Raw genomic sequence first — 16,174 nt, forward strand, 5'->3', positions numbered from 1 at the left:
ATTGACTCAACAAGGGGCTACAAAGATGAGGGAGCCTTTGAAGACTGACTGTTGCTCTAAAACCAAGTCCCAGTGACCTAGCTTCTTGGACTAGATGTCCTTGCTTAGCACATCAATATGAGGGCCATCCGTGCCTTGATACTGATTGAATTAGTATTGGAATTGTTGAAGTGGCTTTCATGGTACTTCCCTAGATAATATCTCGAAGAATACTGCTTGATCATGACAAATGAATGCTGTGAGGATGTACCTTTTTTTTATTTACATTTGGTTGGCAGTTGTGTAGTCATTATATGCAGCATTATTTACATACTGTGAGTAGCCTTTTGCACTGTATTTGAACACTGGCCTACATGTCTTTTCCTGTGCCCTTGACTGTTGCAGCTTTCTCAGTGTCAGGTACCTTCCGGCACCTTTTAATCTTTGTTTGGTTTATCCTACACTATTGTATCCTACTTCCATGTCTCAGCTCTCATGAATATTACCCTGACTCTCACCCTCACCTCAGGTTCTGATAATTCAGTATGGCAAATAACCGTGCAAAGAATGTTAATCTAATAATACTCAAGAACTGGAGACACTAGACAGCATCAGATATTGGAGAAGTAATTAGTCTCTGATAAAGCCCAAGCAAAGGCAAAAATTCTTTAAAAGGAGCTTAATAATACCAGAAAAGAATAGCATGTGTCCACAGGGACATGTTGGAAAGGTGATGAGACAATGTCAATTGAAGCAAAAAGATGCGAGAGTAGAAGCTCACTAAAACAAATTGGGAAAGAACTAAGAGTAGATTTCAGATGCACTGGCACATGTCTATGACAATTAGATCAATTAGATCTACATAGAAGAATGAGAAATGTTGCTGGTGGATTGTGGATTGGTTTGTGTGGTGGGACCTTTCTCGTTTCAACTCTTTGAAGTTAGTGTAACTGGGTCTGTTTTACAAGGTAAGGAACTATGACTAATGGGTTATAGGGTTTTAGAGTAACAAGTGTGCTCAAGTATTTTTTATATTTTTTTTTTACTTTTCACCAGAAAATAAGCATATGTTAGTGGGAAAATAAAAGAAAATACTGGCCTTAAAAATAGATAAATAAAACATGTTTTATAGAGCTTTTAAATAGCTCATGGGAACACCAAGTTAATTAAAATTGCATAAATGGTAAAAGTGTCCTTAAGGATTGAAGCCTGACATTACGAGATACAGTATAAGCTTTAAAGGCTGACTAATGTTGCAGGAGCAAGTGACTTGCCTATGAAATTTTGTGATTTACTTAGTTGTAAGACTTCAAAGTAGCAGGTACACCCCATAACAATGGAAGTTTTGGAGGAAGCTGCCAGATACATATATATAAAAATGTCAGTATAATATAAAACTTCAGCAGCAAACCAAAAGACAGTGATGTGACATATGCATTCATAGATCATCACTGTATATGTGATGCATCACCCTAATTAGTAATTTAGCAATTAAAGATGTTTAATTGCAAATATTGACATGACATTTTCTATGAATGTTGCCAGTGCATTGGCCATCACTCGCCACAACAGAACTGATTTTCACTAGATAGTAGTGTTTTTTTGTCAAATTTGGATTGCTTGGCCCTTGAGTACGTATGTGAAGTTTGGTGGAAGTTTTTGGTCAGCATAGCTTTCGTTTTCTTTGGTAGCACCTTGATAGTTATTCAATTTTTTTATTTCTGTCAAATTGGTATCAACATATTTTGTCGATGAAAAATGTAAGGCTGGTATTAATATTCAATGGCTTCTTTTTACTTAAATATTTCCTCTATATTGCTCTCTCCATACATATCCGAAAGTGTTTGATATATGGCTGCATCTCATTTATTTGCCTTCTCACTCTTATGATCTGTGCCTACTTGCTCCCAGTTTGCAGAACAGAAGTGCATGCACATTATTTTGGTGAGTACTTTTGATCTGGATGTGTGATGGGCATTGAGCAAAAGTCTTTGGCCAAGTAGTCTACATGATTACCAATGCTCAATGAAGTGATCTCAGTCTGCAAAGAGTTGAATGCCATGCTGTGCTGATTGGCAGATCAGTATCCCCGTGGGTGAGGAGTGAGAAATTAAGGAAGACATAATATAGTGTGTTTATCCTTGGTTTAATATGCATAATACTAAGATTTGCCTACATTTACTGTCAAATTCTTTTTAAATTCTGTGATTATGGTAGAATATATATTTGTTAAGTGTTAAATTGATTCCTTGTGGTTGGTACAGAAGATATGTACTACACTACTGTACATGTATAAAAGAGAGAGAGAGAGAGAGAGAGAAGAGAGAGAGAGAGAGAAATTATTATTTTATAATACTGTGAGTGTTGTCTACATTAGTTTTGAATTCTGAAATCTCTCTCTCTCTCACACACACACACACACACACACACACACACACACACACACACACACACACACACACACACAGTCTATCCAAGTTGAAAGTTTACTGTCTTTTGGTAAGTATGGTACATATTGAAATTCGCTTGCTTTTGTAGTTTTACATTACAATACAGGTATTCCTTATTATATTCTTAATTCTCAGAAATTTAAGCACTTATGAATTCATTGTCCCTGTCTGCGTTGACCAGTGGGGAGGGAGGGAAGATTAAGAGGCCATGTGTGAAGTGGGAGGGATTCCTGAGGAGCTGAGGTGGAAGGTTAAGGAAATTTCAGTGGCGGAGAATTGACTGCTCGGCAGTTGGGGCCTATAGTAGTTTTGTTGCTTGAAAAGGACAAAGGAAAAAGCTGGCTGTACAAAGGCCATAGAGTTGTTTTTATTTATGTGGTATGACATACAAAGGAAATGCACTGTTATGTCCCATCACCTACTTAATCTTAGGCAGTGTATAATATAGGTCGATCTTTAGTAAATACTTAAGTATATTATAATATATTTATTAATGAACAGGGTTATATTTAGTCACATTTTGTTAAGTGATAACTCTATCAAAATATAGAATAAAATAGCCATCTCAAGGCAAGAACAAATAAGTGGTAAACAGAGACAATCAGACAGACAAGCTTTCTTACAATTGCCTATGGAGGCAGCAATCTACACATACAGTTCTCGTACTACATACAATACTGACTGATAGGAGAACTGGTCATGAGTCCAAAATGTGTTAAGTAGGTATGTTGTGAAGTGAGGAGTGTTCTCATATCATCTAGGTTGCAAAGTAACTCCAGTGTTTATGAGGACATCTTCAGCCAGTAAGGCGTGGTCACCTGTAGGATATTTACTCCTTGAGGTGTTCTTTGGATAGTTTGTTCCTTTCATTTTTAAACTACAGATTCTGTTCAGTTTCTTCTGACCATTATCATGCCAAAAGAGGAGAGTTCAGTACATTGTCTGATTTGTAACGATGAGTTTGCCGCCTTTTATTGAAGGTGGTCAACAGGGGACATGATGTTTGCCAGCTGCCCACTTGTTGGTTAAGTATAAAATCTCACTCTCTGATTGACTGGTGAGGTTCTCTTGTAAGCCAATTTATATTGTAGCTGTGATGTTTATGTTGTTGTAGCCTCACTGTGTGGCAGGTATGGAGTTGGTTACTTTTCTGGTGTTGTGCAGCAAGTATTTTATTTGGTCAAGATGAGAGACTCAGTTTGTCAGCAGTACTGGTGTTGCTTACACATGGAAAGGTTTTTGTATCACCTGTCAATGTTGGAATCATTATCAAGGGTGGATCTTGTTAGGTCTTGTGTTGTGGGGGTGGGGGGCTTCTGTCCAGTTAGGATTGCCTCAAGCAGCTGTGGGAGCCTCAGTTCTGGGGCTCTTCTGATTATTTCTGTATTGAGTACTATATTATAACTTAGTGTTGATTCAGTGCACCTCTTGTTTATGGTTCTTTATAGACCCTTCTACCCTTCTTATGCATGACAGGAGATCCTTTGAGCTAGCTTTTCTTCATAATCAGGCCTTTGTTATGGCTATTTAGGTAATGTATAGTGATGTCCAGTTGTGTATTAATGATGGTGATTGCAACAATTTTGGTGACAGTGTTTCTCATGGTGTGTTTATCCTGCTGATCTTTAGTGTGCATCCTTCCCATATACTATTATTATTTGATGGTACTTCCAGCTGTAGGTTGTGGCTGTTCACTGTTTTTATACCACAGTTGTATTAACTTGTTGAAGTGCTTATTTGAGTATCAATTACTGATCAACATTTGGGAAATGGTCCAATTCTTGGTGGGTATCCTGCAATGAGGAACAGTACCTTTAAAAGCTTAATATCAGTCCTCTTATATGTGGAAGGCCACTCACTTTCCATATTTAGACAGAAGCCAAGTTTGGTATTTTTTGTGTAAACAAATTTTTAGGCTGACACCCCATTGAAGCAGAAGCTGAGTTTTGTCTTGTTTGTGTACACAGATGTTTTTAAGGCATTATCATAGAAATAACCATTTGTATTAAACAATTGTCAATGTATCACGTCTAGACATTGGATTTGTAGGTGTGGGAGAGGGCATACACCTCTACTACATCTATATAGAAATTTACCGAAAGGACATTGAGTGGCAATTTCACCTCTCTGGATAAAAGGGTGACCCTTATGTGTGTTAAAAGGTACCTTTTTTTTAATATCCAGGATGGCACAAAGTGTAGCTCCCAGGATGTTTAGCTTGGATTAGGTCAGTACATTTTCAGTGACAATCTGATGGTGTGCTCCTCCTCTAGATATTTAGAGGGTATCCTTACAGTGTGTAACTTAATGACATTTTCAAGGGCAGGTTGTGGCTTTGCAATATTCTTACACCTGGTTGAACACACAATATATTACCTTGTTGACCTGCTTTATCCAATATTAATCAACATATGGGAGATATGGTCCAATTCTTGGCGGGTGTCCTACCTTGAGGAACAGTGAGTTAAAGTTCTCCTTACAAAAGCTTTAAGAGCAGTCATCCTCTATGTGGAAGGCCACTTATTGCCCCTGTTTAGACGAAAGCCAAGTTTGTTCTTGTTATGTTTAAGCAAATGTTTTTAAGTAATGTCCCCATTGAGGCAGAGGCTGAGTTTGGCCTTTTTTTTTTTGTAGTTGAGGCAACTGTATTCTTGAAATGTGTGATTTCATGGATGCCATCACTTTGTATGCAATTATCGTAGATGTATCGTGTCGTGATCTGGGGTTTACAGATAAGGGGGAGGAGACACTCCTCTAGTACATCCTTTAGAAATTACCAGAAAAGACACCTAATGGCTATTTCATTATGAAGTCTCTTTGGATACAAGTGTTTTCCTTACAGGTGGAAAAAGATATTTTTAGTGCTACCACCAGAGACATTAGGGTCCCTACTCAGGCTGGCCAGCCTGAGTAGGGACCCTAATTGTTGGGTTCTCTCTGGTCACAGACTTCTTTTCTATCCCTACAATGACTCTCAATAGTCTGGCATATGCATTACATGTCTTTTACATGTAACACACTTGATGACACTGAACACCCTAAACTTCATGCACTTTTTGATCTGCCTTTCGTGGTGTGAAGAAGAGACACTTTTGCCTGTTAGGCATTCCCTTGCTTTGGGGTACATTTAAGCAAACTTTTCTGTCAGTTCCCCTCTTCCACTTGCTTTTCAAACAGTGTTGAGTAGGCTTGGAGATTAAAAAAGATTAAAAAAGATAAACATCTCGCCCTCTTTTATTTTTATTTTTATTCTTTATTTCCTGACAAGATGTGTGTCTTTCTGTTTTGGCTGGAAGGGTTAGACGTAGGTTAAACCCCCCCCCTCCCCCAGAGCCTTGTCTCAGAAAAGGAATGGTAACATTAACCCCCCAAAGAAATAAACAAACATGATGCCTACTTTAGGAAAATCATCAGTCCACATCTCTGCTATCATTAGTTGCATCATTAAAAAACTAAGGCTAAAACCAAACTCAGAACTATCAGAAATGCAACCTTTATTCCCAAAACTTAACATGATAAAAAAGGAGAATGAGATGAAGTAGTCAAGACATGAAATGTCCTCACATGGGTGAAAAATGCTGTTAATAAACCCCCATATGAGGAACAATATTAGATAGTATACATGGAAAGGCATGTAGATTATAGAAAAAACCAAATGTAAGAGAACTCATCTCCCAGTCCTTCCAATTAGTATATGGAAAATGTTCACTGCAGTAATGATCAATGTCTTATCACTCTCAAAAGACGATCTCACCTTTTTATTGGACCTTCATGCGCCATCTTTCTGGCCCTGTCTCACTGATTGTCACTTAATTATTGCCAGGCTAATAAATCATCTCTGACTTGATATCAGATTATATTGCACTCACATGGGCCCTGATGCACGTACATACAGACACCCTCAATTGTTCTAGAAGGTTCCTTGAGACATAAAGATCATGCGATACCCCACCCCATCAGTCACGATGATGTTATTTAAGGTGTACATTTGGTATTTGAACTTTCAAGATAGGCAGTTATAAGCATTTTTAGAGGGGATTCTAAAATTCGCGGATTTTAACTTTGCGGGGTTCTGGTACACATCTCCCATGAATACAGGGTCCACTGTAGTGCACTTGTTTTTCTTACCTTTGAAACTGGTAGCATTGGCTTGAGGTGATGGATGAGAAGGGTGTGGAGTTACAGGGCCATTGGGTGATCAATGTCAGTGTCTTCTTTGGCAAGGATTTCTTCCCATTAATTTCTTCTTCATCTTAGGAGGAAGCAACAATTGGAAGTGGGGAGGCTGTTGAGGTTGAAGGCACATGTTTGAAGAGTTGGTCTGAGGAAGTTTGCATAGTTTTTCTTTACTTTTCATTGTAGTATATGAAATGATAACACTGGATAGCATCGTTGATAGTTGTTGCTACTTCTGAGAATCTCTCAGCATTTTGATTCTCAAAAATAGTTAAAGCTTCCACTGTTAGAGAAAACTCATCAATTTTGTTTCAAACTTTTGTAAAGATTGAGATTCTTCTTCTTCGTGTTCTTCTGTCCTTTGCATTTCTTCCAGCTCCATTAAATCTTTATTCATGAGCTGCTCTGAATGAGGCTCAAACAGCTCATCAAAGTCCTCTTCCCCTAAGTCTAGCTGTAGCTTTTCACTGATGTCAATGGGACCATTAACAATTCTCTTTTCCTCCTCTTCCCAATTAAATCCTCTGAAGTCATTGACAAACTGTGAACATAAAGCCTTCCATGCTCCATGTTGATCCCACATACTTCACACTATGCAGCATCAATATTCTTGATGCAATTATAAATGTTGTATCCTTTCCAAAAGTCATGTAGGGTCAAACCAGAGTTATTCACTAACTTCAATGCTTGCCAGTAAATATGAGTGTAATATTTCTTGAAATTGGTTATTATGCCTTGATCCATCGGTTGAAGGAGTGAAGTTATGTTGGGGGATAAATACATAATTTTCACATCCGAATGGGAATCTAATTGCGGTGGGTGCCCAGGGGCATTATCCAATATTAAGAGAATCTGGAAAGGAATCCCATCCTTGCAGCAGCACAGCTTGACTTTTGGAATAAAATCATGAAAAAACCAGTCTTCAAATATAGAAAGAGTCACCCAGACTTTATTATTGGACATCCAGAATATAGATAGAGAGCTCATTGTGATGTTTTTGAGTGCCAGTTGATTTGCAGCCCGTTTTTAGCTTGAAGTCTCCCGATACATTGCCACCCAGAAGTAAAGTTAGCCTATCCTTCATCAACTAATATCCTGGCATTGCCTTCTCTGAATGGCTGATGTATGTTTCTTTTTTCCAAGGCTTGTCTCATCGATATTAAACACTTGCTGGTGATTATAACCTTCCTTATCAATAATTTCCTTGATCCTCTTGGGAAGTTTTTTGGATGCTGCTTTGTCAGTGCTCTCTGCCTCACCACTAATGGACACATGATGTAAGTTTTGAAGCAATGAAACCATCCATGACTTGCAGCAAATTTTTCATCTGCAGCATGTTCGCCAGCCTTAGCTTTCAAGTTGTCGAAAATGCTGTTATGTAGCCTTTTCTTGACTCGGCGTGAGGCTAAGTGGTACTGACCTTTGTCTCTGGTATTCCAGCCAGATACCCAAAAGTTTTTCCATTCCTGCTACCAGCTTCCCTCTATTCTTGCTTACAATTATTGACTGCATAAGCACAGCACTTTTAACATGTTCCATAATTTGCTCTTTCTTCATAAAGATTGTGCCAACAGTTGAACAATTCATATTAGTATACTGGCATGTTATGTCCATTTTTTCAACAATATCTAGTTTTTTTAATTGCAGTCTTAGTATTCACATATTGAGATAGCTTGCTACTTTTTACCACTGCCACTGTCTTCACTTTCCTTATGCTTGTCATTAACCATGATAGATAAAGGCTGGGCTAAATATTTCACGATAAAATAACAGGAATGGCTTGGGAATACAACAGAGAATGTCTTACCACTAGCATAGGAACAAGAGTCTGTAGGCAATAGTGCTGTGTTTTGTAGGTAGCTGCAAAAATTGTAACTAAGCAGAATAGGCTTGTAGTACATACAAAGTTTGAACTTAATGGTGGTAAAGGGGAGCACTTCGAACACAATTTTAATTTTTGATCATGTTTTTTGTATCTTAATGTTCATAACCTGAATTTTTGTAAGTAGGATAGTGTCTGTATTTTTTCTTGCTGGGTGTACCAGCTCCTCCTGGTTGACCATTCTAATTCCAGTAATAATTATGTCTGTTTATGGGCATATACCTTTCTGTATTGATTTTACAATATGTGTTGTTTCTGTTGTGTTTTAAGAGTGCAAGTATTCATGTATGCATATTTTACATGATGTTGCTACTTTCTAGCAGTACTGTATTGAATTTTAACATGATACACTGACTCATTCACAGAAATGTCATATTCTATATAGCAATGTTCATGGATTATCTCAAATAAGAAGGACTTGGATGTTGCGTATCATCTTTTGTTTTGAAACTTTTGTGTCTGATTTGTGGAATATTTTGGAACTGTTGATTCCAGGGTTTAAGAAGCCCATTTTACTTAAGCATAATGCCATTCCAAGGGCCTATGGAATGGTTTTGTATGTTGAGAGGCATTCTCTGCATCTGTGCTACTGTATGTATGTATGGATGCCATGAATACAGGTGGTTTAAGTCTGTGGAAGATTTATAAATCTTTGAGTGGAGCTGGCAAGACACCAACCCCTGTTTGTTCACATAGGCCACCACTGTGGTGTTGTCCAACATCAGAACGACAGTGACCCTCCACCCTCTCTCAAAATTTTGGCTAAAGTGTTATGAGCAAACAGTTGTAAGTCCTTGGTGTTGTCTCAGTCATGCTTTCTAGATCTTTAAGTTGTATTTGATGGCCTTCAGATCTAGATAAATCAAAACTTTGATTCTTGGGCTTGACAGTTATGGTGGCATAGACACTAATGGGCTCCTCCCAATCTTTTTTTTAAAAGACTGCTGATTTCATTGCTCCAAAGAAGTTAGGTGGACTGGCAAGTGTTTTTTCTGTATGGAAGCTGCATTACCCAAGGGACCAAGTTTGTTCTCATTCCCCTCAGAATATAGGCCAATTTTAATTAGTACCCTTGTTTTGTGTAAGGTTTTTGAGAAACTGTTCTCTAAGTATCTTTGTAGGTTAGCGTTTGTGATGTGCTTTTGTCAATATCTACCATCTTGCAAAGTGCTCTTGATGAGAGTGTAGAGGCACACGTGGTAGGTTTAGATTTTAGTACTGCCTTTTGGCCATGTGAATCACAAAGAACTTATCTACCAGCTGAGACTATTGGGAAGTGGTAGTTCATATCTTAATATTTGGAATGAATTGAAAATATACAGAACCCAAAGGGTCTGTTAATGGCCAGTATAGTAGCTTTAGAAATACGTATAATTTCAGGTGTTCCTGAAGGTAGTGTTCTTTAAATATATATTAGTAACATGTGAGAAGGTCTGGAGAGCAAATTGACTGCATATGCCAGTGATGCTACTCTTATAGCTGCTGTTCCTTTGCCACACTTTAGGTTTGTGGTTGCAGAATCCTTGATTTGTTGAAGTAGGCGTTAGGACGTGAAACTCAATTGTTCCAAAACTCTAGTTATGATAGTTAGTCAATTCAGAAAAATTTTTGCTTGGCATGCTGATTTACATTTAGCTTGATAGTATTTTAAATGTCAGTGACTCATTTTAGGATTTTAGGTTTAACCAAAAGTTGGTATCTTGTGGAAATGTTTTCTTCCTCCTTGTTTGGAGTAGTATACTGTTCTCCAGCATGGTCTTCTGGTGCTACCTCTCTTCTCAAACTTTTGGATAGAGTTTGCGTAGTGCAGCTGTTGAATCTTCTGACCTCCATGGCTGTGAGGATTAAATTCATTCCTGCTTTCCATTGTTATCTTGTTACATGTTTCTTTCCACAGGCTGATTTCCCTGTGGAGCTCTCTATGGTTTATAGTCTTTTGAGTCTGTCCATAGTGGTTTCCAGCTGAAGATTCAAAGAAAGTAAGTCGGTCATCAAGGGCACCTTCTAGGATGTTGATCTTGTATTGCATCTTTAGTTTCATTGGCTGCGTATGTGAATAAGGACTTATATGTAGAGGCATTATTACCATCACTGGCATAGCTTCATTATGAGAAATTCTGCCAATGAATGAAGGTTGTATCAACCAGGTATGTAACGTGTTCATTTCTTCTAGGCATTTAGCTCAATTTTATGTGGGTACATGACTTTGCTAATATGGGATGCAGGGGTTCCCTTGTTTGTGGGTCTTGGCATTCACATATGTATAAGTATCCTAAACAACAATCTTTGACGATGTGAGGTTTGTAATATTTGATTCTGCATTGATCCCTTCAGTTATTCTATTTGCCTCTCACTTGAAGTCATGCATTGGGTTTCTTGTTAGCCACTCAGACCTTGTTTGTTTAGCAAGAATTTCATCAAACTTTTGAGATGTTCTGATGTTTTTATCAGGACAAAGGTTGTTGTTTAATTGGCTCCTCATACATTCTTTTGGTATGATCCTGCTCAGTGGAACCTGAGTAGAATGTGGCCCTGAAACAAGAAATGTTTTGCTAAGACACACCTCAAGGAGTAAAAAAGCTCTAGGTGACCAGAACCTGATTTTAACGCCAGCTCAAGACTTATTCATAAATATTGGAGTAACTTTACAACTTAGATGTAATAAATTCTTTTTTATTGAACGAATTCCACAAAAGAATGGTTATCCCTCCATTGTGACAAATACTGTAAATGAGTTTTAGTGGCAGACTCCACAGCAGAGAAACAGCAATTTTGTACAAGATTTATCCAAATAAATGAAACTTCATTCAGTCGACCCCTGCTTATTCGCTATTCGGTATTTGTGGCTTCAGTTATTCGAGGATTTTTCTGTGGAACATGTATCCACTTTATTTGTGAAAAATTTGCCTGTTCATAAAATTTTTCATGGAGCAATAACAGTGCGCCCCTGTATTTGCGTTCTTCGGATTCGCGGACTAACAGATTCACGGATTTCTCCCTGAACCATATCTACCCATTATTCGCGGGAAATTCGCCTATCCACAGTATTTTTCAATGAAAAATATCCGGAAATACCTGTTTTTTTTTTATCAATTTCATCATAAAATGCACTTTTTTTTATAAAACTATAAAAAAAAAGGTATAAAAATTTTTAGTGGGTTTTTCTTGAGTTTCACCTACCAAAATAGGCCGTTTTCAGTGTTTTTATAGGGGCTCCAACTATTCATGGATTCTAACTATTGATTCTAACTATTTGTGGGGGTCTGGTACACATCCCCCATGAATATGGGGGGGACCACTGTATTGTATTTTCATATTTTCGTGACTAAAACTTTTTGAATGATAGTTTAAGGGATACTTGGTATTTGAACTATTAAAATAGGCAGGTACTATAAGCACTTTTAGAGGGTGGGTGGGTCTTTGGTGATTGGACTATTAAAATAAGTCAATTATAAGTGTTTTTAGAGGGGTTTCGATATTTGCAGAGGACAACTGTATATAGAAGACCAGGTTACTATTGATTTTAACAAGTAATTTGGCAAAATTTAAAAGAATTAAAACTGATATATGATAAGGTGAAGTTCCAAGGATTTGTAGGTGTTTCGTCAGAATTATTGCAATTAATGAAACCTTATGATGTAATAGGTCAGTTCCTAGTTCACAATGGCAAGGGTATAGAAATACCTCCCATGTTGATTCAGTGCGTTAACAAGTCAGGTACGTAATGCTTCTATTATTCTTGCTATTTTAGCAAAAATTTTAGAAATAGTTTTTCAATTTTAGTCAATTTTAGATTAATTTTAAAGTTGTATGAAATTGTATCGGTAGTATTTTAACAGTTGCAGGGAGATTTTAGGATTCGTGTTGCTGAACACCTTTGGGAAAGGAAATTTCAATCTGTTAAGAGAATGTCACAGTTGAACACCATATTGTTTTTGTTCCAGTTATATTAGATGCTGATGAAAGAAGACAGTGAATGTGAAGGTTTGGTTTTTTATTTTCTTTGTCAGATTCCATGAGTGGAAAACTTTTGGCAATCAATTTTTTAATCATAAATGGATGGATGTGTAATCAGCTTTTTATTTTCCAAAACTTTTATATTTTTAGTTATACACTACATGTTCAGACTTTTAAGACATATTGTTTTTTTGCTTGAAGGAATTACAGAATTTTTTAAAGTTCTGGCATCTGTTTTTTCAATTCTCCAATATAATTCTACAGGGTTATGGTTTTCCATCAAAGTGTCACTAATGGATTTGGACAAGTAGGTCATATTAAATTAAATTGAGGGTTAAATGGAGTGGTAATGTCTTTAATTCTCCCCACAAATATGGCAAAGATGGTAGGATTTGCTTGTCTTAAAAGGTGATTGCAGTATTTCTGTCATTACAGATACTATAGGAACCATTTCCGTGACACTTATCGTCAAGTAGCTATAGACACAATGCTTCTGGGATGTCAACTCTCTGACGATCAGTGGCAAGAGATAGACTATATTGAAACTTTGCTCAATGTCGCAAGTGCCTTAATGCCCATTGGTCCTCCTACTTACATGGCTGAGATTGCGCCTGGCAACGAGAAATACTTAGCAAGTGCCCTATACTCATTGTCCAGGTCAGGACAACTGGAACACAACATCAGTTATGTTGTGCTTTGATTTATTTTCTTTATTACGTTTTACAGTGGACATTTATAAATAACTGATTGGCTTTTTGGAATGCTCAGAATTAAGATGATTTATGGATTTCAGCTGACACAGATGTGGCAACAGTCAGTGAACATGCATTGATGCATTTTTTATTACCTCATCTGGGTTTTTTATGTTAGAAAAATTTATGGTCACTTTTAGTTAGTATGACTTTGTTTTACCACAGCTCCATCAATTTATAGTTGTTTAATCCTTTGTATTAAGTGCTCTCAGATGCACTTAAAGAATAAAAAGAACAACACTTCCACCTGTAACTAGCTGTGCATCTGGCGGTACTTAAATCATTCCCCGGGTCTTTCTAAAATACATCAGTACAGTATTTATGATCATTATTAATCTTATCTAATAATTTTTTATTTTTCTTTAACCAGCATTCCCTTATTCTTTGCAGGTGATTTGTATATAATTTTTTGACATTAATTAATTAATCAAGCTTGTGCTTTTTTACTTTGGTTAGTTTCTATAAGTTCCCTTTTTCTGGAGGTTTTGGCTACTATAAATGCACTTGTTTTCCCTAAATAACTTCTTTTCATTGCTACTGTTTATTTCATAAGGCATTGATATTTTTCAAGGTGATTTGGTTAATTATGATTCATTCTTGTTGATTCAACTCTGGTCATTGTTGGATATAAAGTTAGATTTAGTACACTTGATGGTAGTACATATCTGTCAGTTTATTTGCATGAAGATCTAACCATTTTCATTCCTGTTATATAATACAATATTGTTATTTTTGTCAGTCCTTAAAACCTGATTATTTTTCTTCCCAGTGTTTACTAACTGGTATTGGCATTAATAACAATCATAGTCATTCATTACCTAGATATTTGTGGTACTGTATTTGATATTTTTGTAATGCCACAACACAGATGCATTATTGCTCTAGACAAACTGTTAATTTACTTCATTACTAGGGTGAAGAATGCCCATTTGCTGTGCATTTCATGCAGGGCCAGAGCATGTATCCATGGATATACATTTAATATATGGAAGGGCTGGGCTCTTGCAAAGTGATTTTTGTGTATTAGTAAGAGTTCCTTCTTATTTCATGGCAGTAATTTCATCAACATCTATGTCCCTCCTTGGTATTGGCTTTGTGTGTTGTAGGGTATGGTTTTTGCCTCCTGGACAACTTGTTAAATTCCTTTTAGTCTTTAGCTTCCCCGAGCATTTGCTAATGATATTTTTGTGCTGTGGTCAATTAAGTATCTCATTATGAGTACAAAAAAGTAAATCCATTTTCTTATGCATATATAATAAGCCTAATACCTAATCAGTCAGACTGAGCCACTTACAAAAGAAATATCCATGCGTTAGGTACGATTACCAAACTCAGGATAAGTCACAGGAGTAAGTGCGATAATTATGTTCTGGGATGCTGATGAAATATAATTTTGCATTTTATTCCTTGCGTATAAACATAAAGCATGCAAGAAAAGCAGATTTTTAGTGGAGAGAACTACTTACAAAGAACCTCCTTCCCTCTTTGGGAAGGTGCTCTGTGAACAAATTGGGACTCCCCACTGCACAAAGATTTCTTGGAATTGATACTAGCAATAATAATGAAAATAGAAGGCTCATGTTCACATCTGAAGAGTTGTGTTGACTTGACAATGTTTTTAGAATTTGAGCAGTAAGTAGCATCTCTTCCATATCATTACCAGTTAAGTCCTCTAGGGAGGGGATTGTGAAGGACTTGAACCTGTCATCATGGACTGAAGGGTTCTGAATCTTTGCTACGAAATCCGGGATGAAATCGAGCGTAACTGATCCCCATCCCCTCGAGTGTTTGACGTCGAAGGAAAGACCATGAAGTTCTACTACTCTCTTCACCAATGCCAGGGCCAGCCGAAAGACGGTCTTGAGGGTCAGATCCCTGTCTGACAACTTCCGGAGAGGCTCGTAGGGTCTACAAGTCAAACTCCTTAGGACAAGAGTCAAGTCCCACCCAAGGGGCCTGAGTTCCCTGGGTGGGCAAGACCTCTCGAAGCTCCTCATCAGGAGAGAGATTTCCATGGAGGAGGAAATATCAACACCTCGCAGCTTAAGGACTAGGGCTTCTCTCGGTGAAGGAAGATCAGGAAATCTGCTACCTGCTGAGGAGTGGCTCTGAGCGGGGAGAGACCCTGTCTACGACATCAACCACAGAAGATGGACCACTTTCCCTGGTATACTGCTGCAAAGGACTGTCTGAGGTATCCAGCGATCTCTGTTCTGCTTGGCGAGAAAAGCCTCTCGCTCGCAAGAGATGGTGGATAACCGCCAGCTGTGAAGACATAGGGAATGTAATGCATGGTGGTACCGTTCTACATGTGGTTGACACAGCAGGTTGTGTGATGGGGGAATCTCTCGCAGTGCCTCCTAGAGAAGAGCCAGCAGGTCTGGATACCAAACGGCCTGAGGCCATTTGGGTGCCACCAGAATCATCCGAAGATTGCTGGTGACCAGCACCCTGCTGATCACCTTGCGAATCAGACAGAACGGGGGAAAGGCATACACTACGTGGTTGTCCTACGGATGTTGGAACGCGTCCTCTGCAGCTGCCCATGGGTCTGTCACAACTGAGAAGAAACCCTGATGTTTTCTGTTGTGCAGGGTGGCAAACAGATCTACTACTGGACCTCCACAGGTCGAACAGTCTTTCCGCCATGTCTGGGTGTAGAGACCACTCTGTCCTAATCACCTGATTCTGACGGCTGAGCTTGTCTGCCACTACATTCCTCTTGCCTGGAATGTATCTGGGTGACAGCTCTACTAAGTGAGCTACGGCCCACTTGTGTACCTGCATCGTCAACTGGTGTAATGGGAAGGAGACTAGGCCCTGTTTGTTGACATATGCCACTACCGTGGTGTTGTTACTCATCAACACCACCGAGTGTCCCATCAGCCGTTCCCGGAATTCTTTGAGTGTGAGAAACACTGCCTTGAGTTCCAGGACGCTGATGTGAAGGTGCTTGTCGTGTCGGTTCTACACTCCTG

General features: G+C 38.2%; 1 protein-coding gene across 1 annotated transcript in view; it reads left to right on the top strand.

Annotated features, from left to right (window-relative positions):
- LOC135207366 (phosphatidylinositide phosphatase SAC2-like) overlaps positions 1-16,174 on the top strand; it is a 163,861-nt gene that overhangs the window by 27,626 nt on the left and 120,061 nt on the right. The window contains exon 6 of the mRNA XM_064239095.1: positions 12,880-13,101. Coding sequence (XP_064095165.1) covers positions 12,880-13,101 — 222 coding nt within the window. The remainder of the gene's footprint in view (positions 1-12,879; positions 13,102-16,174) is intronic.

Source organism: Macrobrachium nipponense, chromosome 32 (genome assembly GCF_015104395.2).
Source record: "Macrobrachium nipponense isolate FS-2020 chromosome 32, ASM1510439v2, whole genome shotgun sequence".
Lineage (NCBI taxonomy): Eukaryota > Metazoa > Arthropoda > Malacostraca > Decapoda > Palaemonidae > Macrobrachium > Macrobrachium nipponense.